This window comes from Protopterus annectens, chromosome 8.part0 (genome assembly GCF_019279795.1).
Source record: "Protopterus annectens isolate FY-2018-M chromosome 8.part0, PAN1.0, whole genome shotgun sequence".
Classification (NCBI taxonomy): Eukaryota; Metazoa; Chordata; order Ceratodontiformes; family Protopteridae; genus Protopterus; species Protopterus annectens.
In genome coordinates, this window is record NC_056741.1 from 23,700,519 (window position 1) to 23,728,326 (window position 27,808).

The 27,808-nt window shown below is 43.9% G+C and overlaps 1 protein-coding gene across 1 annotated transcript in view; it reads right to left on the bottom strand.

Annotated features, from left to right (window-relative positions):
- Positions 1-27,808, bottom strand: part of NCAPD2 (non-SMC condensin I complex subunit D2) — a 1,714,408-nt gene that overhangs the window by 1,472,420 nt on the left and 214,180 nt on the right. Inside the window, exon 5 of the mRNA XM_044079588.1 lies at positions 24,775-24,956. Within this exon, the coding sequence (XP_043935523.1) occupies positions 24,775-24,956 (182 nt within the window). The remainder of the gene's footprint in view (positions 1-24,774; positions 24,957-27,808) is intronic.

Consider the following 27,808-nt stretch of genomic DNA (forward strand, 5'->3'; position numbering starts at 1 on the left):
TTGGGATAAGGTCTAGAAGGAATGGATAAACTGACTCCAAAAGCAGGTAAGGTTTTCCCTTCCTGCTCACACCTGGTCAAAGTCTCTTTTACCTGCGGTCCAAAAAGAGTTGAACCATCAAAGGGGATGTTGGTAAAGGAAGACTTGAAGGATTCCGTGAAGTTGCATAGATGCATCCAGGAATGTCTCCTAAGATTCCTACTGCGGCTGCCCTGCTCGTTCAGTCAGCTGCATAGGAAATCAGCCTCATGGAGGTGTTAGCTATAGATGTAAGGGTGGAGAACTGCAGATACCCCGTCAGTGGATCCCAAAGCTACTGAACCCTGAAGGGCATCTCCCAAATCCTTCGATCCCTTTGAAGTCTAGTAAAATGGGAGAGGTAATTTGGAGATCGTAAGGTAAATGCCACTGAAGAGAAGGTACGCTTTCCATACTTGTCCATCGTCCTGGACTCTCTATTAGGAGGATGGATATTTGAAGAGGTGTCTCAACTTTTTTGTGGCTGCTGCTACCACCATAGCATCCACAGGAGCTCCCTTAGAAAAGATTTGTCTTCCGGAGAGGTCATGAATTTGTTTGGCCTCCTCGGGACAGGCTCCACTGTCAGAGGAGGTCCAAGCTTTCTGGGATATGACCCCCAAGAGTTGGTCATATGGAGGTGTCACCCAGGAGGTGGAAGGTCGAGAATCAAAGGCCTCAAGGTACACAGATTCGTCCTCAGCAGGGTTAGAGGTCTTCCAATCACCCCTCTAAGGATTTCAAGGATGTCTACAAAAGAGATCTTCAGAGGGGGATCTTGGGGACCCTTCTGACTCATCCAAATCAGTGTCTGAGGTGACAGACTCAGGTGAGTTAATGTGCTTCCTCTTACAAATTCTCTTCCAAGGGAGCTCTCCAGTGGGATAATCTGGGAGGTCTCGGAAGAGGAGACACCTCCAATGGGGGCTCCTTGAGTCTGATTTCCTACGCTGAGGGGGAGGTGGGGGAGAAGAGGTTGCTACTGGCTGCTGGTGGGACATCGGGTCCAAAAGCAGGGCTTCGTCACTGGACAAAGCTTTCTGTATCGCTTTGAAGGCCTTTTCACCCCGCTCCGAAGAAGACCTCTGCTCCGAGGAAACGGAAGGTCGGCTCCGAGCATGAGGGACAGGTTCCGAAACAGACGTAGGAACCAAGTTCAGTCGAGCAGAGGCACCAAGTGGGCGGGTCAGTTCAGAGAAAAAACTGGGGTGACCATCCCTCTCTGAGTCGACTCGAGAGCGTCTGCTCCCAGACTCCTCGGCTCCAGACTGAACCAATGAAGATAGAGTTATTGGTTCTGAGGAAGCAGGAAGAATTCTCGGAAGCAAAGGATCCAGCACAGAAGGACCCAAAGTGTTCAACTTCGAGAGTGCAGCAGTAGTAGTCTGGAGATGGGACAGCTCCGAAGCCTTTGGGTCCGGAAGAGCTAACTTTTTAGCCAGAGCTGGGTCACAGAGCAGACCCTTCACCACCCGCTCGATATCTTCATCCAAAAGTGTCCTGGAGGAACGGGTGGAGATGGGAGATCTCCTCCTTTCTAAAATAAGAGACCTCAAAGTTGGCGAGATATGGGTCCATAACAGGCGAGTGCCTCGTTACTGAAGGTTGCCTGTGCACGGAAGAGACAGATGGCACCGAGACAGAAGTGGAATCTGAGCCAGAATTCCTTGGCTCCGTCGCTTTAGACTTTTTTGATGGCTCCGAAGCTGGAACCGATGGAGATTTAGTTTTGGGAACTGTCTGACCAAGTTCCAGCTGTTCCTGGAAGGAACTAGTCATAAGACCCCCATCAATCAATTTTAATTTTCTTTCATGAAGAAGCCTAGTACTGAAGGCATGGCAAAAAGTACAGGGTTCTTGTAGATAAGCCTCTCCCAGACAGTACACACAGCTGGTATGACTGTCGGTCAATGACATCTTTTGAGGACACATCACATTTCTTGAACCCAGAAGGGCGGTGCTCCTTATGTTCTCTATCTTTGGACATGCTGAGAAACAACCACAACCACCACCTTTCTAAATATACGAGAAAATATTAAGATACAACCAAACACCCTAATACTGGGTGACTTCAACTACCCTGCCATTACCTGGAAAAACTACTCGTGCACCAACACCTTTGCCCAGTGGTTCTTGGAATTCATAAATTGCAACGCCCTGGATCAACTAATCCATTGTCCCACCAGGGACTCCAATATCCTAGACCTGGTCATTAACATGGGAAATCGATGCTCCACACCTATGGTCACCCCCTCGTTGGTCAAGTCAGACCATAAGCTAATCACCCCTAACATCCACATCCTACCCCCACTCCCAGTAAGTAAACCTCCATAAAAAACTTCTCCAAAGCCAACTTCATGCTATTCAAGTCAGAAGTAACAAACTTCATGACACCCATGCAGATGGGAACTGAAAGGTCAACTGCTGAGTCCTACACTAAGGTACTGTACGAGCACATCCACTCATGCATGAATCGTGCCATCCCAAATAGAACCAAGATGCTCTCATCCAAAAAAATGAAGCCAATCTGGTTATCTCCTGCCATAAAAAAAATTCCCTTACCAGCCTCAGTAAGAAGCTGAGATCCCTCAAAATCCTCCAAAGCTAGTTACAAAAATAAAATTGCCAAAGATTCCAGAGACAACCACAAGGCATTCTATAACTATGTCAAGAATCTAAATGGCAATGCACAAATCTACTCTGAGCTACAACAGAATGGCATTAAATATACTGATCCCAAGGATATTGCTAATATCCTGGCAGATCGATTCAGTGCCAACTTCACCCCCTCACCCCCTAAATGGCCCATCTCAATACCGGAAGATTTCCAAATTCCGGTAATAATGGCCACACAGGTAAAAAAACGCACTCTCCAAAGCTAAGAATACAGCATTCATGGGACCAGATGACATCCCGGGCTGTGTACTACATGAACTACAAAATGAACTGGCACCTAACCTAAGTGTCATGTTTAATCACAGCCTCACCTCAGGCTTTGTGCCCACTGAGTGGCGCACAGCTACAGTTATCCCACTCCACAAGGAGGGATCCATCTTGGATCCCGGTTAGGAGGATGGCCTAATGGTTAAGGTGTTTGCCTTACAAACACAAGGTGTAGGGTTGGAGTCTCGCAAGGAATAATTGGTTGGCTTAAAATGGCTCGCAAGGGCAATTAGCTTAGTACTAACTTATGAACCTTAGGAACTACTGCCCCATCAGTCTGACGAGTCTGATCTGCAAGGCCATAGAACGTATTATCATGGAACTTATAAACAAAGACATTAGCAACCTTCAAACACTGCACCCCATCCAGTTTGGGTTCGTGAAGACCCGATCTAGTCTCCTGAACCAGATTGACTACTTCGAATCAGTCTCCAGAGCAGTGGACAATGGTAAGGCAGTCCACACAACCTATATGGACCTTGCCAAGGCCTTCGACACCATCCCCCACTCTGGAATCACAGATAAACTTACGAAGCTGGGCATTAATCCCTACGTCACTCGATGGGTTGCCAACTGGCTTACTGACAGAACCCACAATATAGTAGCCAACTCCAAATCCAGCTCCAGAAAAGTGGAGTACCTCAGGGTTCAGTCCTGTGACCACTTTTGTTTGGCATCTACTTCTCTGAAGTACAGGCCAATACTAAGGGACTCTGGCTAACAAAGTTCGCACATGACTGCAAACTGGGAGCCATTATTGAATCTCCAAATGATGTGGATACTCTACAAAAGGGCCTTACAGAAACAGATGCTTGGTGCCAGAGCCATGGGCTCAAGCTCAATACCAAGAAATTAGAAGTTATGTACCTACCATAACGTTCCATGTTAGTTGTCTTTTCTCGCCTTCTTTCTTGCTGGATGAGATCTGGATGGGTTCGGAGCCGATCCTCGGCTCCGACTCGGCACTTGCTAAGCTCGAGAGCTAATTTTACCAGCTCGAGGCAACCCTATATCCCATGATGCAAGGCGGAGATTACTCAGATCTCGTTTGGTAGCTAAAGAAATAGCAGTATTTTCTTCCAACTTAAGAGGAGGAAGAAAATAAGGATAATAAATAACATCATAACCCTCTAGAAAGGATCAACATAATCTAGTGACACTAGGAGTTGAACAGCTAGAAAAAGGTAATAACATCTTAATAGAAGATGTATAATCTTCCCGGTCTGACAAGGCTAGGGGGATGGAGGGCGGGACGCAAGAAAGGCAGCGAGAGAAGACAACTAACATGGAACGTTATGGTAGGTACATAACTTCTAAATGTTAAGTTGTCAATCTCGCCTTCATTCTTGCTGGATGGGACCGCGTCCCTAGCACCTCTATCCTGGGTGGCTCAATGGAACAGACTCTTGAGAACGGTGGAACCAAAATTTGCTCTGTCTCTGGAGACAGAATCTAATTTGTAATGTGAAACAAAGGTATGAGGAGAGGCCCATGTGGCTGCTGCACAAATGGTGTCTATAGGAAGTCTAGCTTGAAAAGCTGTAGATGTAACCAGAGCTCTGGTAGAATGGGCTTTTGGGTTAGAAACCAACTCTTTGCCTCTGAGCTGATAAATGTAAGTGATCACAGAAGACAGCCATCTAGATAAAGTTACCTTAGAAACTGGAAGGCCTTTCCTGTTCTCTGCATAGGATAGAAATAGTTGATCAGATTTCCTAAAAATTTTTGTCTTATCCAGATAATATCTGAGCTGACGGTGAACATCGAGATAATGTAACTTTTGTTCAGCTCTATCAGAATAGTTCGGAAAAAATACTGGAAGATCAATGGATTGATTTAGGTTAGTTTGTGATGCCACCTTTGGTAAGAAAGACGGATTAGTTCTTACGGACACCCTGTCTTTGTGGAATATTAGATAGGGAGGGCGAACACAGAGAGCATGAAGCTCAGATACTCTTCTGGCAGATGTAATGGCAACTAGAAAAAGTGTTTTCCAAGAAAGCAATTTCAAAGAACAGGCAGCTGCAGGTTCGAACGGGGGAAGAATCAAGGATGTTAAAATTAAATTTAGATCCCACTGTGGTGGGGGGTCTCTAATCGGAGGTTTCAATAAAAAGATACCTCGAAGGAATGCCTTGCAAAGTTTATGTGACATAATGTTGTGGTCCAAAAAGCCTATATGAAAATCTGAAATGGCTGCCAGTTGAACTTTCACTGTGGAAGAAGACGATCCTGAATGAAAAATGTCAGCTAGGAAGTCCAATACCGAATGAATTGGAGCAGTATAGGGGTCTATGTTCCTAGCTTTTGCCCAGAAAGAGAAACGTCGCCATTTACTAGTGTAAATCTCTCTGGTAGAAGATTTTAGGGAAGCTACTAAGATATCCCGTACAGGATTAGAAATCATAGGAAGCCTGGCTAAGGATGAAGTGGAGCAACCAAGCAGTGAGGTTGAGAGAAGGTATGGATTGGTGCAGTTCACCCGACTGGTGGGTCAGAAGATCTGGAACCGGGTCCAGATGCCATGGCTGTACCAAGAGGTAATGATGTAGGAACGGAAACCATATCTGTTGAGGCCAATAAGGGGCAATGAGAATCAACTCGGCTCTCAAAGCGGTTGCTTTCTGAATTAGCTGAGGTGTCAGCGGAAAAGGTGGAAAGGCATAAAGAAGTCCCCGGGGCCAATCTTGGGTTAGAGCGTCTCTGGGGAGATGGCCTGGAAGGGGGAAGAGAGAGAAGAAGTCTGGGCATTTGCTGTTTTGAGGTGTAGCGAAAAGGTCGCAGCAAGGAAGACCCCACTTCTGAAAAATCTCTTCAGTCACTGACTGTTTGAGAGACCACTCGTGAGGCATGAGAATAGCTCTGCTCAATCTGTCCGCTATGATGCTGGATTTCCTGGGGATGTGCGTTGCTATCAGAAACCGGTGAGAGGAGATTGCCCATTGCCAAAGTCTGAGAGCCTCTCAACACAGTGGATAGGACTTGGTTCCGCCCTGTTTGTTTATATACCACACTACAGACATATTGTCCGTTTGGACTGCAATAGTTCCCAGGGGAAGAGAGTCGTTGAGGGCTTGCAACGTTAAAAGCACTGCTCTCATCTCCAGAACATTTATGTGCAGATGGTACTCTAAAGGTTGCCAAGTGCCATGGACCATTCTGCCCTGATAATGCCCCTCACCCGATCAGGGAGGTGTCCGATGTAACCGTGGCAACCGGGGCAAGAGGAACAAAAGGTCTGCCTTGATGTATTTGAGGGGATGATATCCACCAAGTCAGATTCCTTTTGCAAGTTGGAGTTACTACGATCTGGTGACGCATGGGAAGTTGTTGAAAGGACCATTGGGTGAATAGCATCCATTGTAGAAGCCGCATGTAAAAGCGGGCGAGGGGAAGAAGTGTTATGGCGGCCGCCATAAGACCCAGTACTTTCAGAGCAAATCTGGCCTGAATTTTGTTGCTGAATAGAATCACTTGGACATGTCTTTGAATGTCCAAGATCCTTTGGTCTGTCAACCTTGCAGAAAGTTGTACGGTGTCCAATTTTGCGCCTATAAAAGTAATATATTGACAAGGCAGATTTTTCGAAATTTATAGAAATTCCTAGCCCTCTGCAAGTATGAATGGTGTAATTTCTGGCTTGGAGAAGCTGATGCCTGGTGGTGGCAGTGAGGCACCAGTCGTCTAGATATGGAAACACCTGGAATCCTTGACGTCTCAGGTGAGCCGTAACCACTGCCATGCATTTGGTGAACACTCTGGGGGCTGTAGTGAGTCCAAAGGGCAGGGCTCTGAATTGGAAGTGACTGGTCCCCAGCCGGAAGCGGAGAAATCTTCTGGAGCGTCTGTGAATCTTTATGTGGTAGTACGCATCCTGAAGATCTATCGAGCACATCCAATTGTCCTTGCCCAGAAAGGGCAGAATAGACTGAAGAGTGACCATCCGGAATCTTGATTTCTTTACAAACTTGTTGAGTTTGCTGAGATCTAATATTGGTCTCCAGTCTCCTGTCTTTTTTCATAGGTTCATACTAGGCTATCTGCCCTAGGGCATTTATAAGCCTAGCCAGAATGTGTTTGGCTTTCGCCACCCATTTTAAATTTATTTTGCTATGCCCTTTTTCGAGGTTAGTATACTGTGCCTCCATCTAACAGTGACACAGAAGTGATACCCGGGGTAAACCTACGATCTCCCATACACTCAAGATTCCTCTTGAAGAGAGTCAATGAGGGACTCTGCCTAACCTGGACTGGGATTTTATTCCAGAGTGAAGGGAGCCTCTGGGTTATGAATCTGTCCCTCCAGCATGTCCTATTTATTTCAGTGCTGAGGTTCAAGTCTCGAGCGTAGCTCGATGGGATTTGGATTTTCTGAGGTGCAGCATGTCCATTAATTCCGGGTTGGACATGGCTTTATAAGTCAGGCACAGATCGCCTCTGAACAGGCGGTATGCCACTGAGTAGAGCTGGAGTTTCTTTAACCGGGCAGCATATGGCATCTGTTTGAGCCCTTTGATCCTCTTGGTGAGGTACTTTTGGGGTCTTTCCAGTTGCTGCAGGTGTCTGGTAAGGTACATCCCAAAAGGGGCATTGTACTCAATTATGGGCCTGATGAGGGATGAGTAAAGAGGCACGATGACCTCCCCTGATCTAGATGTGAATCCCTTCATGGATTAGGTGGGCTATATAAAATGTTTTTCTAACCACTTTGGCCACGTGGTTGTCAAATGAGAGATTGCTATCAACTTGGGTCCCCAGGTCCCTAATTACTTCTTCTGTACTTAATGGTTTTCCACCTATGTGGTAATTTGTGGGCACTTTGTTTTTGCCAAAGGGGATGACTATACACTTTTTAGCATTTAGCTTGAGGCCATGGCTCTGGCACCAGTTGTCTGTTTCTATGAGGCCCTTTTGGAGGATGCTTGTGTCGGCTGGAGAGTCGATTATGGCACCCAGTTTGCAGTCATCTGTGAACTTGGTCAGCCACAGTCCTTCCGTGTTGGCCTGTACCTCCGAGAAATATATACCGAACAAGAGAGGTCCCAGGACTGAGCCTTGTGGGACACCACTTGTAACTGGTTTGGAGTCCGACATGGCTCCAGCAATTCTAACCATGTGGGTTCTGTCCTTGAGCCAGTTTGCAATCCATCTAGTGACATAGGGGTTTATATTTAAACTGGTGAGCTTATCTATAATGCCCGAGTGGGGTATTGTATCGAAGGCTTTTGCGAGGTCCAGGTAGGCTGTGTGGACCACCTTCCCCTCGTCAATGGCCTTGGTGACTGTTTCAAAGAAATCAACCAGGTTTAAGAGGCAGAATCTGCCCTTAAAGCCGAACTGGGTAGGATCCAGTGTTTGTAGGTCCCCAATATCTTTATTTATGAGGTTCATGATGATCCTTTCCATAGCTTTGCAGACCAAGCTAGTCAGGCTTATGGGGCGATAGTTTCCAGGATCCGTTGAGGCACCACCTTTATGGAGAGGGACCACTGTTGCTGTACGCCACTCTTTGGGCACATATCCTGTAGTAAGGCTGAGATTGAACAGTAGTTTTATGTTTGGGTTTAGCTCATCTTTGAGTTCATGTAGGACGCAGCCCGGGACACCATCTGGTCCCATTGATGCTGTGTTTTTTGCTTTGGAGAGGGCGGCTCTTACCTGAGCATCTGAGATATCAGGGGGGCAGCACTCTGCTGGGATAGATATTTGCCCTTCTGGTGGGGAAGGGGGGGAGAAGTTTGCACTGAACCTGTCAGCTAGGATGTTGGCAATGTCTGTGGGTTCGGTGTATTTTTTGTCATTTTGGGCTAATTCTGAGCATATCTGGGAATTACCACCCAGGTTCCTAACATAACTAAAGAAAGCCTTGTGATTATCCTTAGTGTCCTGTGCAATTTTTCTCTCGAAGCTGGCCTTAGACAATTTTATGTGTGCCCGTAGTTTTTTGCTAATACTGATCAGTGATGCCTTCCCTTTTTGGGATTTTGCTTTATCATTTAGTAGCTTCCTCCTTCTATTGTATAGTTTGTTTATGGCTGGGGTCCACCAGACAGGACGTCTGCCTTTGGAGGATTGGGTCTTGGTTTTATTTGGGATCGCATGATCCATGCATTCCTGAAGGTGTTCATAGAATGTGTTTATAAAGGATTCTGCAGTCTGGGCCGTATTTTCCACAGGCCCGGGGGCTTTGAAGGATTCCACCTCAGTTTTGAGGAGTGTAAAATTTGCTTTAGAGAAGTTTTTCACTGTGGTTTTCTGGGCAGGGGGTGGGGTCGGGATGTGAATATCCAGTGAGATTAGTTTATGGTCTGATCTTACCAGTGAGGGATACACTTCTGGTCTGGAGCATAGAGTCCCCCATGTTGATGATGATCAGGTCCAGTATGTTTTCCCCTCTTGTGGGAATGGTAACAAGTTGTTCCATAGCTTTTGAGTTTATAAATTCTAGGAACCTTTGGGCTAGGGTGTTGGAGCTAGAGTAATGCTCCCAGTCTATGTTTGGGTAGTTGAAGTCGCCCAATATAATGGTGTTTGGAGAGACCTTCATATTTTCCAGTGTTCTCAGGAAGGCCGAGTGGGGTTCCTGGGTTTGGGAGGGTGGTCTGTAGCAGGCTATAAACTGGAAGGCAGTTTTACCCACTGTTAGTTGCACATGGATAGTCTCTGATGCTTCGTGCTTTGCCACCAACCTGGAGGTGTGGGTATCTTTGATGAATATCGATACTCCCCTCCTTTTGTGGTTCGGTCCAAGTTTTGGGGCGAAAAGCATGGTATGAGGTATAACCTGGTAGTGCTGGGGTGCTCTCGGGAGCCCTGAACCAGGTTTCTGTTACTGCACAGATATCGATGTTCTCCATGCTAAGGAGAGTTTCGAGTGCGTGCATCTTGAGGTTTAGACTTCTGGCGTTCAGTAGCATTACTCTTAGTTTCTTATCCCTTGTGATACCTATGGAGGTGGGTTTGTCTTTTGAGCCTTGCCTAAAAAAGGCACTATGGGGTAGCAAGAGCCTTTGCCAATATCCGAAAGCCCAGGGGTGACAGGTGCAAGCCGTCCCTAGCGAAGCATCGTGGCTTGTCGAGCATGTCATCCCAGGCTGACAGGCATTGGATCCCCTTTGAATGACACCAATACTTAAGCCAGTTGTTGAAATTGATCATCTTGTCTTCATACTGTGGCATCATTCTTGGTGAGGGTAAGATGCTACTCAAGGTCAGGGTCATAACGGCCTGGGCTACATGCTCAGAGAGCTCCTTTATGTCTCTTTTCATGTAGTCCAGGGAGGTACGTCTCAGGTCATTCACACCAGCATGGACAATAACTGAGTCATATTTGTACTTGCCTTGGAGTGACCTGAGTGCTTGTGTTATGTGGCGGATCCTAGCACCCGACAGGCTGCTCACCGTGACCCTCTCCTTGTTCAGCCTGGCGAGTGGGACATCAGTGTGCCTGACGATAGAGTCACCTATTACAAGTGTATCAGGTGTGTTGTTTAGTCTTAAGGGCTGTGACTGTTTGGCACACTGGCTTTGTGAGATGTGTTGCACGTGTTTTGTTTTGGGGTAGCGGTTGCTTGGGTGTCTGCTTTGGAGGTCTCTGCTGCTTCGGCAGATCTTTATTTAGAGCCTCCGAGTATGTTTTTGTGTGATTATGTGTTTGGTTTGCTGCCATGGTAGGTCTGTGTGAGACTGGAATTGTAGTGAGTGTGGTTTCCTTCTCCTCCTGACTGGTTATGCCAGTACTGAGTTGAGAGAGCTTAGCCTCCAGTTTGGCTATATGGTTGCATCTCTCACATGTGTTGGAATTTGTTGGGAGGAGGAGAGGGTTGTCTGTGTACATGAGGCAGTTGTAACATTGCCTCAAGATTCCCAGATTCACCAGCTGGACCGGAGAGGAGATTGACAACTGACCTTTGGACATGCTAGAATAATATTGGGAATTCCTTAATAATTGAAAACCAGGGCCAGTGGGGAGTGAGGATGTAGGGCTTTTAATTTTTAGTGCTGACTTATATAATTGCTTTAGTGAGCAAGTGCCAGGTAACTTAAGTGCAATGTGTTACAGGTAACTTAAATGCAAAAACGACACAGTAACTTTCTTTCAAGTGAAACAAGGAAATAAGTACAGTAAGCAATGCAGATATCACTAGTGATCCACAGAAGCGCTGAGAAGTCACGTATTAGGTGGAATTAGCATTCCAGGGAAATAACAAGCAAACAAACAACAAGCATATAAACAAAGCTATATTCAGCAGGCCTGGATCTAGTCTATGCTACAGCAAACAAGGTGTACCAATTTCAATAAGATACAGTTCAAATATTCAGGCACTATAAACCTTTAACCAGAAATTCCCAGCTCAGAAGGGCAGAGTCCAGCCTCTTCTCCCACAAGAGTGCAGACCACAAACCTTCTTAATGTAAAATAACTGGCCTGAAGCCCAAGTGCTTAAACCAGAACTAATACACTTTAAGAATAACAGACACTGGGCTCTCAATCAGCAGTTCCCAACTTAGAAGGATGAAAGCTACCTGTCCTGCCACCACAGTGCATGCCACAAACCTTCCTAATGTAAAACAACTGGTCTGAAGCCCAAGTGCTTAATCCAAAAGACTTAGAATGACAGCTAAACTTTAATCAAGTTACTACCAAGCAGTAATAAATACAATTGAATACTTTAGAGAATGCCTGGATTAGTGCTCAAGTTACACAAACAAAGCTAGATCCAGCAGGCCTGAATCCAGTCTATGCCACAGCAAACAAGGCGCACCAACTTCAGTAAGAAGCAGTTCAGATATGCATGCACTATAAGCCTTCAAATCAGAAATTCCCAGCTCAGAAGGGCAGAGTCCAGCCTCTCCTCCCACAAGAGTGCAGACCACAAACCTTCTTAATGTAAAATAACTGGCCTGAAAGTCCAAGTGCTTAAACCAGAATTAATACACTTTTAGAATAACAGACACTGAGCCCTCAATCAGCAGTTCCCAACCTAGAAGGATGTAAGCTACCTGTTCTGCCACTACAGTGCAGACCACAAACCCTCTCAGTGCAAAACAACTGGTCCGAAGCCCAAGTGTTTAAACCAGAAGGCTTAGAATGAGTTACACCAAGCAGTAATAAATACAACTGAGTACTTTTAAGATGATGCAAAAGTAAAAAAAAGTAGGTAGAAACAAATACAGTAAAAGCAGATGAAATTTTTTTTTTTTCTGAACAAGTGCTGAGATCAAAGAAACAGATTTGAGTGCTGAAACTAGAAAACTGGCTCGTTATAGGGGAAAAAAACTAAGCTAGAAGGCTTCCCTCCAACACAGAAGGGCTTGGGGGTTCAGAAGCCTACAAATAGTCTATACCACTTAACAGGAAAGGCAGGAAGAAGCTTAATTTTTTTTTTTTTTTTTTTTTTTTTCTGTTTCCCAGATGCTCTCTTTGTACACAGTAGGAGTGCCTGAAATCAGAATATGATCTCACTGCACTCAGTTGAGTGAGCAAATGAGATGGGCCCAGAAGGAGTATCCAAACACAAATTTACAAGAGGGGCGGGCAGCTGCAAGGCCACTAAGATTAACACCAAAACAAAAACAGGGAGGGTGGCTGGGACTAACTGAAGAGCAGAGTGAAAACTTCCAGTTCAGCTAATATTCCTTCCACACAGTTAAAATCAATTTAAATACTGTATTTTTTGGAAAAAAAAAAAAAGCAGATAAAGGAACTTAAATTCTCTTATACGTCCAGTTGAATATAGCAAGTTCTTAGCCGGCCAAAGCTGAGGTTTTTAAGCTAAAAAGAACCTTGAGTAGATTCCGGATCCTATTTGGTCCGCTGGGACTGGCTGGATGGCTCTTTTTACTAGCAGTTTTGATATTTCTAGTACTGCTAATTCCCTTAGACCGGGTGGAACGAAGGGTTCCCTTTTGTTGAATTGGGGTTTGAATAAAGGGAATTTTGTAACCCTCTGATATAATTGACTGTACCCATTTGTCTTGAGAAAGGGAAAGCCAGGCTATTGGGTACAGCGATAGTTTTCCCCCCGAATGCCTCCGGGCGGACAATCTGGCAACATCTCAGGGATGCTGGAAGGGTTTGTCAGAAAGAGGCTCTCTGCTACCCTGATTCTGCAGACCACCTCTGCCCCTAGGGCGGCGTCTATTATTGTTACCCCCTCTGCCTCTGGGGGTAAACTGACTTTATGCGTCAGGCGTGACTCCTTGAGATTTGCGGAACCACATTTTCCCTCCCTTCTGTCCTTTGGGGTAAGGTCTAGAAGGGGTGGAGAAACGGACTCCTATGGCAGAAAGAGTCTTGCCATCTTGTTCGCATCTAGTCAAAGTGTCTTTTACTTGAGGACCGAACAAGGTCGAGCCATCAAAGGGGGAGTTTGTGAAAGACGCCTTGAAGGGGTCTGCAAAATTACAAAGCCGCATCCAGGACTGACGCCTTAAAGCCACTCCTGTGCCTGCGGCCCTACTCGCTCCATCGGCTGCATAAGAAATGAGCCGCATGGAGGAGTTAGCAATGGAGTTAAGGATTCCTAGCTGTGAGCTAATCTTATCCTGAGACCCAGCAGCTGACGGATCCTGTAAAACTTCTCCCAATTCTTTAAGAATGTCTCTTTGAAGTCGGGTGAAGTGGCATAAGTAGTTCAGCAATCTCATAGCAAAAGTCGCTGAAGAAAAAATCTGCTTACCGTACCTGTCCATAGTCCTAGAATCTTTATTAGGAGGATGGACAGGTACTGAAGGATCAGCTAATTCCTTCTTGGTGGCAGCAGCCACCACCATGGCATCAACTGGGACACCCTTTGTCAAATATTGTCTATCTTGTGGGGCAGTCATAAATTTTGAAGGTCTCCTAGGGATAGGTTCCACCGAATCTGGAGCCATCCACTCCTTCCGAGCCACTACCTCCATGAAAGGGTCGAAAGGCGGAGACACCCAGGAGGTGGAGGGTCGAGATCCGAACGCCTCCAGGTATACTGACTCGTCCTCTGAGGGATTAGTGGAAAGCCAGTTCCCCCTCTGTTTCAGGATTTCAAGGATGTCTGAAAATGAGACATCCTCAGAGGAGGACCTTGGGGATCCCTCCGACTCATCCAAGTCAGTATCTGATGTAGTAGACTCAGGGGAGTCTAAATGTTTCCCCTTACATGTCCTCTTACGCAGGGGTTCTCCTGACGGATCAGGAGAAGCCTCGGAAGAGGAAGATATTCCCAATGGGGAAACCTGAGGCGTTGGATCTCTGGGTCCGAGAGCAAGAGAGTGGGAGGAGACGTCAGCAGGCACTGTAGTGGGAGGAGCTGATGGAACTGTCCGTTGACTAAGCCCAGGGGCTAGTACACTCATCACCTCGAAGGCTCCCCCGTCAGAGAGACCAGAAAGCTCCCTCTCCGAAGAGATAGGAACCCCAGGCCTCACCGAGAGGGAAGGCTCCGAGGCAGATGTCGGGGCTGAGCTCACCAATGCCGAAGCTCCGAGAGGGAGAACGGGGTCGGACAAGGGTCCGATGCCACTCGCCTTCTCGGAGCCAACGAGAGAGACTAGACGCCCGGATCCCTCCAATGAAGGTCTCAAGGAGGAAATCGGAGCCGAGGACGACGGAGCCGAAAGGGGTGGTATCGGCTCCGAAGTCACAACAGTACCGGTTCAGAGGAGCTCCGGCTCCGAACTCTGTAAGAGTTGGAGGAGGAATGCTCGGTGGATGCGATATAGCTACCGTCTGTTGAGATGGGCTATGGAGTATTTGGGCCAATGCCTGAGACTTTAAGTCTACTCACCACTCTCTCAAGGTCGTGATCAGATAGCCTGGATGACCGAGAAGATCGGCTCCGATGGCTCCGCTCCGAGAGCAAAGGTGATCTCGGAGCCGAATGCATGGATTCCACTGAAGGGGATCCCGATCTCTTTCTTGAGATCAATGGAGCCATCGGAGCCGAAGTTACGTCGGCTCCAGCCGGAGCCGACACTGAGTGTCTGGATCTAGTAGCATCGGCGCCGGATGGAGCCGATACTGAGACTGACATAAAAAGATCGTCTCCGGCCGGAGCCGATCTGGAGCCTAGTGATGAAGGACCTGAAGCAGACAGCTTGGAAGCTTGAGCCGAAGACTTAACAGGCTTCGAGGGCTTCCCTGGCACCGACTTAGTCGGGGAGCTCTCGGGCTTTAATAAGCCCCTTAATACAAGTTTATTTTTTCGTTCCTGCAGGACTCTTGGGCTGAAAGCATGACAGATAGCACAAGAGTCCTGCAGGTGCGAAGGTCCCAGGCAATAAACACAAGAAGTGTGACTGTCTGTCAGAGACATCTTCTGACAGCACGAGTCACACTTCTTGAAGCCTGAGACCTTAGTGTCCTTCGACATAACTGTCGATGAACAACAGTAACACAATCACACACAAAAAACACCCAATCCAACAAAATAATTTAAATTAATTAAATTAAATTACATTTACCAGGGAAAACACACAGTCACACAAAAACAATCCCTGACAGGAAAAATTTAGGGAGGGGAAGGCCTAAGGCCTGACTAGGGACAAGGGAATATTTAGTCAAAAAGAAGGGAACACTGACGGGAATAGGGCTAAGGTGAGTAGATTACCAACTAAAAAATAATATATATATATATATAAAATTAAAGGGGGGTAGACTAAAGTCTCTGAAAATTTCACTTACCAAGAGCTGGTAAAAGAAGGCACCTCGTTAGTGAAGTGGCAAACGAGATCTGAATAATCTCCGCCTTGCATCATGGGATATAGGGTTGCCTCAAGCTGGTAAAATTAGCTCTCGAGCTTAGCAAGTGCAGAGTCGGAGCCGAGGATCGGCTCCGAACCCATCCAGATCTCATCCAGCAAGAATGAAGGCGAGATTGACAACTTAACATTGTATAGTTATCCCCTTTGGAAAACGACATGTACCCGTGAATTACCACATAGGTGGCAGTACACTAAACACCGAAAGTGTGATGAGACTTAGGGACACAGGTGGATAGTGGTCTCAACTTCGATAACCACATCGCCACAACAGTCAGCAAATCCTATGTGGCACACCTCATCACTAAGGGCTTTTCATCCAGAAAAAGGTAGGTCATTGTCGCACTGTACTCATCCCTCATTAGACTCATTATAGAATACAATACTCCATTTGGTATGTACCTCTCAAGACACCTGCAACAACTGGAAAGGCCACAGAAATACCTCACTAAAAGAATCACAGGCCTAAAGCAGATGCCTTATGCTGACTGCCTTAAACTCCAGCTATACTCTGTCGCATATAGTCTACTCAGAGGCAATCTCTGCTTAACATACAAGGCCATGTCAAACCCAGAGCTGTTGGACATGCTACACTTAAAGAAATCCCAATCCTTCAGAGCCACACACTCCAGGGATCTAAACCTTGTCATCACAATAAACATGTTGGAGGGATAGGTTCCTGACCCAGAGACTCCAAGACTATGGAACAGACTGCCCATACATGTCAGAGTGCCTCTTTGGCACTCTTCAAAAGGAACCTTGACAATTGGATGAGAGAAAGGAAATTCACCCCGGGGATCATGTCAGTTGCCCTGCCAGACAGTGGTCCAGGAAGTAAATAGTGTGGAAAGAAATTGCCAGGGAATTGTTATGGCTAGGCTTATACAGGCCTTAGGGATGATAGCCTAGTACCAACCTATGAACCTAAAAGAACAACCACAACCACCACAGCACAAAGCTATTGAGTAGATTTTTTTTTTTAAGGAAGGACTAGCACTCAGAGAGGAAAGGTCTTCTAATTTAAACAGGCAACTATGGCCCTCTAAAACAACAGGGGATCAAGCACTCACTACAATCACACAGGTAATAGCGAACAACTATTTAGATAGAAAGATGAAGAAACTAGACAAAAAAATATCAAGATTTATCAAAAAAATCTTCTACTTAGCCAACGAGCTAGTAAGAAGAAAACCACGAAACTTTTGCGGCAAACGAGATCTGGGGAATTGCCATGAGGCACCATGGGATAGGGGTTAGCCTCAATCCAGTAAAAGCTCTTGAGCTTTAGTATCGGCTCCGAACCCATCCAGTAAGAATTACGGCAAGATAGGACTACATAACATCCTATTTTAAGGCTAGTGTTAATAGTCTCTGTAGGCAGTCTTGACAATGTCAGTTTCAAGCTAGCCAGCTGGCAAGCCTGGCATGTTATCTGCTCCCACAGACAGTGTTCTTGGCCTTTGATAATGCCTTAAGAACTTGTTCCTGGGAAATTTAAAGAGTGGATGTGGATGTGGGCAATCTGAGAATATCTGGGGAGGGATAAAGTTGTAGCTGAATTTGTATCCTAGTAGTCTGACTCAGTGGACATAGCCAATCTGTGATAATTTTTTAGCTCTGCACAGTGCTAGGCATCGTTTGAGATTTTTAATAGTTAAGGAGGCTTTGCGACCATCTTTTGCCTCCTATCTAGTGTTGGTTGATTTGATCAGGGTTCAGAGTTCCTGTTTAGTTTTTAGCAATAGCATTTTTGGCTCCTTGATAATGAGATTTATTTTTTGCATGCAATGACTTTCCTTTTATTATAGAGCCTCTTTACTTTAGGGTTCCATCATAGTTTTTAATTCTGCATTGTGTTTATTTCTGAAGGAACAAATGCAACTATTTACATGTGCATAGAACTTGCAGTAAAGGATTCCGCATAACTGGTGAGATCATCATGGTAAAGAGGATTTTGACCATCAGGTCACTCAGTTTTAGTAGACTAGCCTTCGCATAGCCTCCAAATACTGAGATATTGAAGCAAGCTTCTTGCTGTGGTCTTAAGATGAATGCGACTGACTTATGATCAGAGTTGACGAGGGAAGTTACAATAGAGAGGGAGCACAGCTGTCCCATATGGGTAAGGACCAAATCCAGGATTTTATCTTCATTGGTTGGAGTGTGAACTAACTGGTCCAGGTAGTTTGTATTTGTGAAGTCTAGAAATACCTCTGTATACATACCTGGGGATGTACAAGTCTTCCAGTTGATGGTGGGATAGTTAACCATCTAAGAGAATTTTCTTTTGGCTTAATACTCCGGGATGCCATGTTGGTTAGGTAGGTGGTATGGGCCACGGGGGCATACCCAACTGTCCAGATTTCCACCTTATATTTTTGGTCTGTTCTTGATAACATTTATGGTTTTCTCGGTAATCACCGATAACTGAGGTCACCAAATAGACATTAGAGTTTCAGACTTCATCCAAACATCAACCCCTGTTCCCATTTTGCACATGGGGTCGGGGTGCCACTTCATATCTTTCAGAAAATATGTAATAATGCAAAACCGGTTATCCCAGAAACAGTTTATAGGAGCAATAGTAAATCTGATCTTATTTTGGGGGTTTTGCCCCCCCCCCCCATTATTTCTGGCTTTGTCCAGATTTCTTGCACAGAGAGGTTGAGAGGTATGCATGGGGGACAAAAGGTATACAGTTAACTATGATAAAGGGTTTTCTTTAGGATAGGATAGACATGTAGGAGTGCCAGCTTAACGTTCCAAATCATACTTGCCGCCATCAGTAGCACACCACTCACCCATCCCTACACTGGAGCATTAAAGCTTGGAAAACTTGTCTACAGAGCAGAGTTCAAACTTCAGTGCTGCTTCCAATGAACTACATTCAAGTGTGCAGGCTGTTGCACCTCAAAACACCATCCCCATACAAGTAGTGAAAATGGTTTTAGTCCCTTTAGTTTTATATATAGGTCAGGCTTAGCCAGAGAAGAAGTTCTGGACAATTACTGAAGAGCTGAAGAAATCTGGGAGTTGGAGGGCAAGAGTCAAGTGGGATAAGATATAGGATTACTTGAACTGAAGGGATATTTTAGAGCTACACAGTTAAAGTTCAAATACATAAAACGAGCAGAAGGTTATAATTCAAAGTGAAAAGAGAGTATTATGATAATGCGCGGGGGAGATTAAGAAATAAGTACAATGGGATTTTGAAAGCAAATCCTCAAACTATACAGATTATTATATTCAAAGTAGCAGAAAGTACTCTAGCAACTAAGCCAACACTATTTATTTTTTTTTATTTTACATTTGTTATCAGAGATAATCCAACTGGACCAGGTCCATTTTCAGTGGAGGTCCGGGGAGAAAAGCTCCACAATTAGATTAAGTAACAAAAATAGACAGACAATGATAGCACAGAGACATGCATAACAATAGTGAGCTTAAACTGTCCCAATAAACTATGAAATTAAAAGTCTACAAGTCTAGACTTTATAATCTTGTGTTATTTCAACAGTTGGAAGATTAGGAAGGAAACAAAGCGGAACAAGAAACAGTCATCTTTATGTTATACATGGGCAAATCCAGGTTTTCCTGAGGTGTGATTGGATTGATTTTTTGAATTGCGCGATAGTAGAAGTAGTTCTAGAAGAGGGGAGGTTATTCCAGTTTTTAGCTATGGTATGAGAGTGTAGAGCTTTCCCTGCAGTATTTTTGGCACTAGTTATACAGAGGAGATATTTAATGGTAGAACAAAGTGGACAATTAGTAGAACTGTAGGAAAGCAGTTGTTGTAGAGCTGGTGTTTTGTCGGGGTACTTCAGGATGCTGAAGGCACTGACTAGCTGTTTGCAGTTGAATAGTTGAGGAAATTCTAGCCATTGAATATCCCCAAGTGCCTGACAGTGATGGGTTCTGAAGGTAGAATTGTTAGCAAATTTGGCAACTTTGTTAGAACATGACTCAATTTTGTCAAGGTCATTTTTTCTAATATGGGTCAGGATTGGTGGTGCATACATAAGGGTGGACAGTAGGGGAGTTTGCGCTAAGGTGATTTGTGCTTTGTCTATGAGAAAATACTTGTGTCTATAAAGAGTTCCCATTTTTTGTGGGCTTTTTGGATGGTCTGAGCAATATGGACAAAGAAAAGATTTTTGTCTATTTCTACCCCAAAGAGCTTAGTGTGGGTCATAGGAGAGATAACACTGCCATTTCTGGAGGGGATTGAGAAAGTTAGGGGAGTAGATTTAGATTTATTAGGGGTGAACAGGAATAATTTAGTCTCGTTGGGGTTTAGAATAAGTTGGATGTCCGTGATCCAGCTTTCAACAGAGGTAAAGGGATTCTTGGATCAGCTGCTGTAGTGTCGTCAGAGATGGGGCTGAGTAGATGAGCGTCGAGTCATCTGCATACTGTATAAGTGTGGCCTGCTGGGTGGCAGTATGTAGATTGTTTGTGAAGATAGAAAAAAAGTAGTGGGGTTTGTGTTTGTTCAGGAATTGCATAACTTGGGAGTGAATACATTTCTCAAGAAGCTTAGATAAGGGAGGAAGTACGGCTATTGGACTGTAGTTTGAAAAATCATAAGAATTGCCACCTTTATATAAAGGTATAATATAGGATATCTTCCATAGTACAGGGACATGGATTCTTGACTAGATCGGTTGATAAGGACTTGAAACTGGGTAAGATAAGGATTCAACTGCTATTTTTAGGAAGTTAGCAGGTATACTTGTCAGCTGCAAGAGTGGTAGGTTTCAAGTTTAGGAGGAGTTTTTTGATTTTAGAGATAGGAACAGATGAGAGTGATGGAAGGCATGTCATCTGGACATTTACTAGAGACAGATGAGATATTTTTGGATAGTTGGGTGGACAGCATCTAGATTGAGTTAGTAAAGTGATAATTAAGTTGGGAAGCTATGTCATTATTATTATTGGCGGAGGTGGGGTAGGAGTGGTTGTTTTTCCAGGTTTTAATAGAGAATTGATAGCATATCAAAGTTTTTGGGGGTCTTTTGAATGTCTGTTTTGGAGACTAAGGAAGTAGTTTTGTTGATCAAGTTTGGCTCGTTTTTAGCCAGATTCCTAAGTTGTTTGTAGTTTTGATTGGCTTAGTTAGAGCGATCCTTTTTCCATTGCTTCCAGGCCTCGTCTCTAGACTTTAGTAAGACTTGTGTCCCTACTTAGCCATGGAGCAGAATTTGCCTTAGCTCTAATTTTCCCGAATGGAGAAACTGAATTGAGGACACTAGTGAATATATTGTTAAAGTAGTCCACCGCCTGATCTACTCCTAAGGTTCGTAGAGGCTCCCAGTTGCACTGTTTTAATATATTGTTTAGATCCTGTGGGTTTAGTTTGCTGACATCCCTGATTTGTCTATAGATTATAGACTTAGGAATGCTGGTACGTTTCCTTAGGAGGAATGTAGGGTGGTGATCACTATTTATTATTTATTTTAATTTACATTTGTTTACCAGGAAATTCCAACTGGATGCAGGTCCTTTTTCAGCGGATGCCTGGAGAGAAAAGCTCCACATCATGTGCATGATAGAGATACAAAGTTGCAGCAATAGTAAATATTACAGGTTGTTGGCTTTAATACAATAACAAGATATTGATTATCAACAGTATAAACAGTAAATGTTGCAAGTTAAGATAGTTTCTTGTCGTTTATAATAAAGTTATCAGACAAGATTTTAAAGTATGTAAAGACAACTAGCTAATTCTGACTGGTTAGTAGTTGCAGTAGTATAGTTGGGTTAGGAGTCTAGGTGGGGGGGTAAGGGGGGTGTTAAGTCTGGATTAGAACAAGGACAAAAGCCAGTGCAAATTTAAGTGGAATTTGAGTGCAGTCTTGAAAAGGCTGCTGGAAGGTAGAGTAGTTATGGCGGGTGGAAGATTGTTCCAAAGTTTAGATACGGTACATGGAAATATGGCTTCTCCTGCAGTTTTTGGGTTTGATAACAGTGAGTTGATTTTTGTTGCTTGATCTTTGGGGCCTAGTAGACTGATAGGGTTGGAGAATGCCTTGAAGGAAAGGGATGTTAAGGGGTGGTTAATAAGTTTATGAGCGAGGGTGAGTTGATTAAAGTGAAGGAGTTGTGGGAGTTCTAGCCAGTTTATTTCTTTAAGGGAGATACAATGATGGCTGCAGTAGGAGGTTCCAATGGCAAATTTAGCAGTTTTGTTGTAACAGGCAACCAGCTTGTATAGGTTTGTCTGTCTAGGGTTGGTAAGTATGGGGGATGCAGAGGGTGATCACTAAGCCCATCTGGTAGGCATTCTGTCTGGTAGTTTTGTTTGGAGCTGTTCACTAGTGTCCAATCAATAATGGATTTCTTTTGAGATTTTGTATCTATTCTGGTGGGTTCTTGAATAAGATGAGTAAATCCAAACAGGTTGATTTGGTTGGTGGGATTGTTAGTGTTGCAGACTAGCCAGTCGGTATTTAGGTCACCTAGTAGAATAGTCTCTTGTGGAAGGTTATGTCTGACCATTGAAGGATTTCTTCAATTATGGGGGTGTTGTTTCCTGGAGGGATATAGCTACAGAGAATGTTGATTCTTTTGCGTGACTTATAGCTGGAACGGAGCCCAAGGTTTCAGCATTTTGAAATTTGGGTAGAGGGGTTTGTAGAGGTTGGAGGTTGAGTGATTTTTTTGAAAATAATTGCTACTCCATCTCCCCTCCTACCTGTTATGTCTAGCCTTAAGCTATCATATACTAGAGGGAGAATTTCTTCATTTTGGATGCTAGGTTTTAGCCAGGTCTCGGTTATCATTAGTACATCAGGGGAGTAGTGGGTTATAAATGCATGTAGGTCAGGGAGTTTGGAGATGCTTCTTGTGTTATTAATGATCAGTAGGTCAGATTTTATAGTTTGAGAGTATGTTGTTGCAAGGTCCTGGATTTGGGTGTATGTCTTCTCCTGAGATGAGAAGTGTGCTTATAATCAGAATATGTTTAATTGTATGTGCTACATCTGTGAAGGATCTGCGTGGAGTTTTTCTAATGCAAGGATCTGGTAGGTAGATCTTGTTTGCGTTCAATATAATACAATCATTAAATAATGTACAACAGATGGTAAGTTTATGTGGGCTTTAGTATGTGCTACAGTATGTGTTGTATGATAGGAAATGTTACCTAGTGGTATGTTGGTATGTATGGATGTGATGTATGCTAAAGTAGTGAGAGCTAACAAGAGAAGTGATAGTAAAACTTGCATTTTATGGTGGAAGTGGCATTTAGGTAAAGGTAGTGTTCTGATCCAGATATAAGGGGGGTGAGGGGGTGTAGCTTTTTTGCTGCTATTACCGGTTTGTAAGACTGCTACTGTTTTCAGGATATTTTATGCAGTAGTTTGATTGCGTTGCTAAATACTTAAATATGTTAAGGTAGTAATAAAAAGGAGCTGTGATCAGTGTAACATTATGCAAACAAATTGGTAGAGCAGTTTAAGTACAACTGTACACAAGAAGTAAAAACATTTCCCACAAAAAAACACTTTGGGACTAGCCCCAAAATAGGAAATATAACCCACACAAGATACTTGGAAGGGAATTCAAAATGACTAACGGCCAAACTCAGCTAGCAATTTGCCACGGATTTCAGAATGTGGATTAAAGAAAACATTTTTAGAAAATCAAAAATATAATTTAACAGAAAATTTCCTGTCTCAATCCATACCAGTGCACACTAGTATGGAGAAAGGAGATAAGTGGGGATAACTGCATGTCATGCAGGGGTACAGAAAAAAGGCAAGAGGGGTCTGGAATTTACTGGAAAAAAATGGTTTAGAAATCAATGTATTGGGAGCAAATAACTAGAGGGGGGAAAGTAATAGAATGAGAGGCAGCCAAGATATTTGGAATGCAAGCTAGAGACTGCCATCCCTGTTAGAGAAGGACACAAGTGTATTGGCAAGGAGAAAGGGATAGAGGGAATCCCAAGTGAAAGGCCTGCTCTGGTGGAGTTTTTCTGTTGAATCCAGAAAAGCTGCTGCTGTTAAAGAAATAAGTAGGCATATAAAACTGCAATATGGGCCACGGTGGTGCAGAGGTTAGCGTTGTCACCTCGCAGCAAGAGGTTCTCCCGTTCGATTCTCAGCTGGAGCGCCTACTGTGTGGATTCTGCATGTCCTCCCAGTGGTCGAGTAACGTAGAGAGACATGCAGGTAGGTGCGTGAATGGGTGTACCCTCTTTGAACGTTGGGCATCAGGCTGGCAACTCGGCGCCGTAAAAATCCTCTGCCAATCATTAGCGGACCAGATTTCCACTGTGGTGACCCCTAACCGGGAAAAGCAAAAAGACATAAAAAATTGCACTACAAGAATTAGAAGAGGTTAGAAATGATTGGTAAGAGACTAAAAAGCAATTTTTAAGGGAACAATGGGAAGACATAAGTACGCCCGCTTCAAAAAAAAGTATGCAACAAAGATCAAAAAGTTTAGGATTTTTGCTTGGAAGTGTTTGCATGGTTGTTTTTAGACTTCAAGCAGATTTTAAAGAATTTTTTTCTCAAGTGGACATCACATTGTGAGGGGGAAGAACGGTAAATGGAAACATTTCTGCGAGTGTTGAAAGTTGGCAAATTTTAAAATTTCAAGAGTACTCTGTCAGACTCATTGGCTGCACAATTGGCTGTAACTAAGGAAGGGATTATTTTGGGCTGGGACACTGCATCTAAATTGCCTCAACATAAGTAAGGCCTTGTTAAGTAGAGTTCTGTTGTCTGCCAGAAAAAGCTATTACTAGAAAATGGAAATCCAAGTCTAAACCAACTGTTTTTGAAGTACTGAATATTGTGTGAGATAAGAACCGCAAGAGGGAGTATTAGAAAGGGGAAGGAGCAAATTATAGAAATAAATGAATATTGTGGGAACAATACATGCACAACAATGTTCAGGAAAAGGAGTGAGGTTTAAGGGAAGGCAGGAAATAAGCATCTTATGTACTGCTGAACTAATGAACACAAGTATAATGTATGCAAATAGAAATGTTATATTTGTGTTTTTTTCTAATATCTGCCCATGTCTTGTGTGCTAATTTAATAAAAGTGTTTCTGCACCTACCTTGCCACTGGGTGCCAGATTGGCCAATGAAGATTTGTAGTACTCTGCTTCGAATGCCTCTGTAAGCTGCGTCAGAAGGTAGCACGTCATTTTGACAGTGTTCAAATACTCTTTACGCTCTGTAGCACTCAGTGTCACACTGTCTAGAATAGAAGGTAGGTCTCTGGACAAGCGCAATATCCCTGTGGAGGCAAAGGGAAAAAAAGCTTTTACCTTGTTGAAAAATTACATAAATGTAACAGTGTTCTTGCCACATGCAGAAAAAATACAAGTTCACAACTACCAATTCTGTCAACAGGTATGAAATTGCAAGGAAAGAATTTGTCACTAGTTCTTATTTCAATTTCCTTTGAGGCACAACTCCACATTATTACTGCAGTTCATGGTACTCAAAACCATCTGTTTAAGTGCCTCACCTGCAAGTATGCTGGTATTTGAGCTACTCTACACAAACTTTATTGCATTTCATTCATGTAACTATTCCAGGCTTGTTGGTAGCCTTTTCATTCACTCAGGTAATCGGAATCTTTGGTAAAAAGTCAATATGGACTGTATCACTTTGCTTTACCGCACCTTCCACTAAAAAAGGTTGTATAGTCTATGAGAATTTCATTTTCCCAAGAAAGTACCAAAACTTTGTTTACTTTGTGCATGTACTGCATGATGATTGCAACCATCCAGTTCTACATTTAACTATATTGTCCCTTATTTCTCCATATCCATCATGGAGAAACATCAATTAGCCTTTACATGGCTCACATTTTGCCTACATTGCCTCAAAGTATTTAACTTCTCTCAGCAACATATCTAGAATGAAACACTCTTACAGAAAATCTGTTCCTTACAAAGCTATTCTTTGTGCCTGGCTAAGTGAAGGTGAGTTGGAATACAGAAAAGGATAAGCCATGACTATGAACACCTACAAAGATAGTAGGTATGTGTAGATGCCAGTATGAACACCTACAAAACACAGGTACGATTGTGTGGATGCCAGATTTTGATAGAAGCTGCTGTAAAGCAGCATACATAGATCGAGAATTATAGGGGGGGGGGGGGGATTAAAGCCTGGAAAGGTTCTATTGTGCTCTTGTGACCGAGCTGGTGCTTCAGTTCTTTCGATAGAGAAGGTGAACCCTAGGTGTGTGTATTTAACATAGTTGGTACATAACACTCAACTGCAGAAGTTCCTCTGGCGATGCAGCTGATCAGAGAGGCTTCTCTTGCTCCACCCACACTGTACATTGCTAAAATAGGACAGTGAATGCTGGTACACACAAACCTCTGGGCTCCAAGGTTAGTCATGTGGAGCCACTAAGTCTCAAAAGTACATAAACTTGAACAGAACATGTTCTAGTTCAACCTACTCTGCTGCAGGGACAGAAGCCCTACTTGGGAGGCCTCAGGAAAAACACAAAGTAAGGATGGCTTTCAGACATCTCAAAATGCCATCTAGCTTGTAATGCTTTGGAAAGTTGCCGGGTGAAGTCTATGTAGCAGAAAATATATTAAAAGGAAACATTACAGAAGGCTTGAAAAGTTGCTACTTCCTCAGTAATGTGTGCTTTACATGAACTAGATAACACTCTTATTTATCACATATGAATCTGATGCAGTCCGTCACCTGGATAACGCAGCATTAGACACGTGTAAAAGTACAGTTTTGTACCTACCATAAATGTAGATGTTCGAAGATCCACATTGCTGCAGTCCTTACACTTGGGTAGTCCGCTGTCCTCGGTCGGCCCGAATATCAAAGTATAAGGCTGACGTCGGTCAAGGCGCATTTGACTGACATCAGGACGTCAGGGTACAAATGCGCATGACCGACGTCATATCCTCAGTCTTTTCTTGCCCCAGATGTCAGAAGACCCTAAAAAGAAAGGTCAAAACCAAAAGACAGCAAACAACCAACCAACCATCCTAGCACTAAAAATATGTACAATATATACAATACACACCCTATTGACAACCCAACCCACACAACCGCCTCTAACTACAGAGGGGAAGGAGGGAGGGTAAATTGGACTGCAGCAATGTGGATCTTCGAACATCTACATTTATGGTAGGTACAAAACTGTACTATGTTCTTCATCTCACATTGCTGCAGTCCTTACACTTGGGTAGAATCCCAAAGCAGAGGTAAGGGAGGATGGCCAAACTATAAAAAAGCAGGAGCTGCCAAAATGCCCTGCAAAACAGCAGTGGCAAAACCAGCCCTAGATTTAGAATAAAGTGGTAGGTGATAATGCCTAGAGAAAGTATGCACTGAACTCCAAGCAGCTGCCTCCAAAATATCCTTAGTTGCCACCCCCCTCAAAAAAGCTGTCGAAGTGGCAGTAGCCCTAGTGGAATGAGGCCTAATCCCAGCTGGAATCTCCTTGCCATGATGGGAATAACAGAAAGCAATGCAAAACCCAATCCACTTAGAAATAGTTTGTTTTGACACAGGCTTGCCCTGAGAACTCAAAGCAAAAGAAACAAATAACTGCTGAGACTGCCTGAACCCTTTAGTTCTGTACAAATAATATCGCAACTGCCTGTGTACATCTAAAGTGTGCAAAATCTTTTCCCCTTTATTTTGGGGATTTGCATAAAAAGTAGGCAAATGAATAGTTTGGTTTAAAGCCACACTAGAAACCACTTTAGGCATAAAGGAAGGATTAGTACGTAAAGATACCCTATCCTTATGGAAAATTAAGAAAGGCTCAACCGCCATAAGGGCCTGCAACTCAGAAACCCTTCTTGCAGAGGTAATGGCCAACAAAAAAGCAGTCTTCCATGATAAATATCTCAACTCGGTAGTAGCTGCAGGCTCAAAAGGTTGTAGAGTGAGTTTCTCCAACACAAAATTGAGATCCCAAGCAGGAGTAGGAGCTCTACGTGGGGTCTTATATTCTTTGCCCCTCTAAGAAATTGCTTGAACAAAGGATGAGAAAACAATGGTGGGTCACAATCATAGTGAGCCGAAATTGCTGCAGCATGAACCTTAATAGAAGAGAAGGACAAACCTTTGTCCAGTAACTCAGTAAGATAT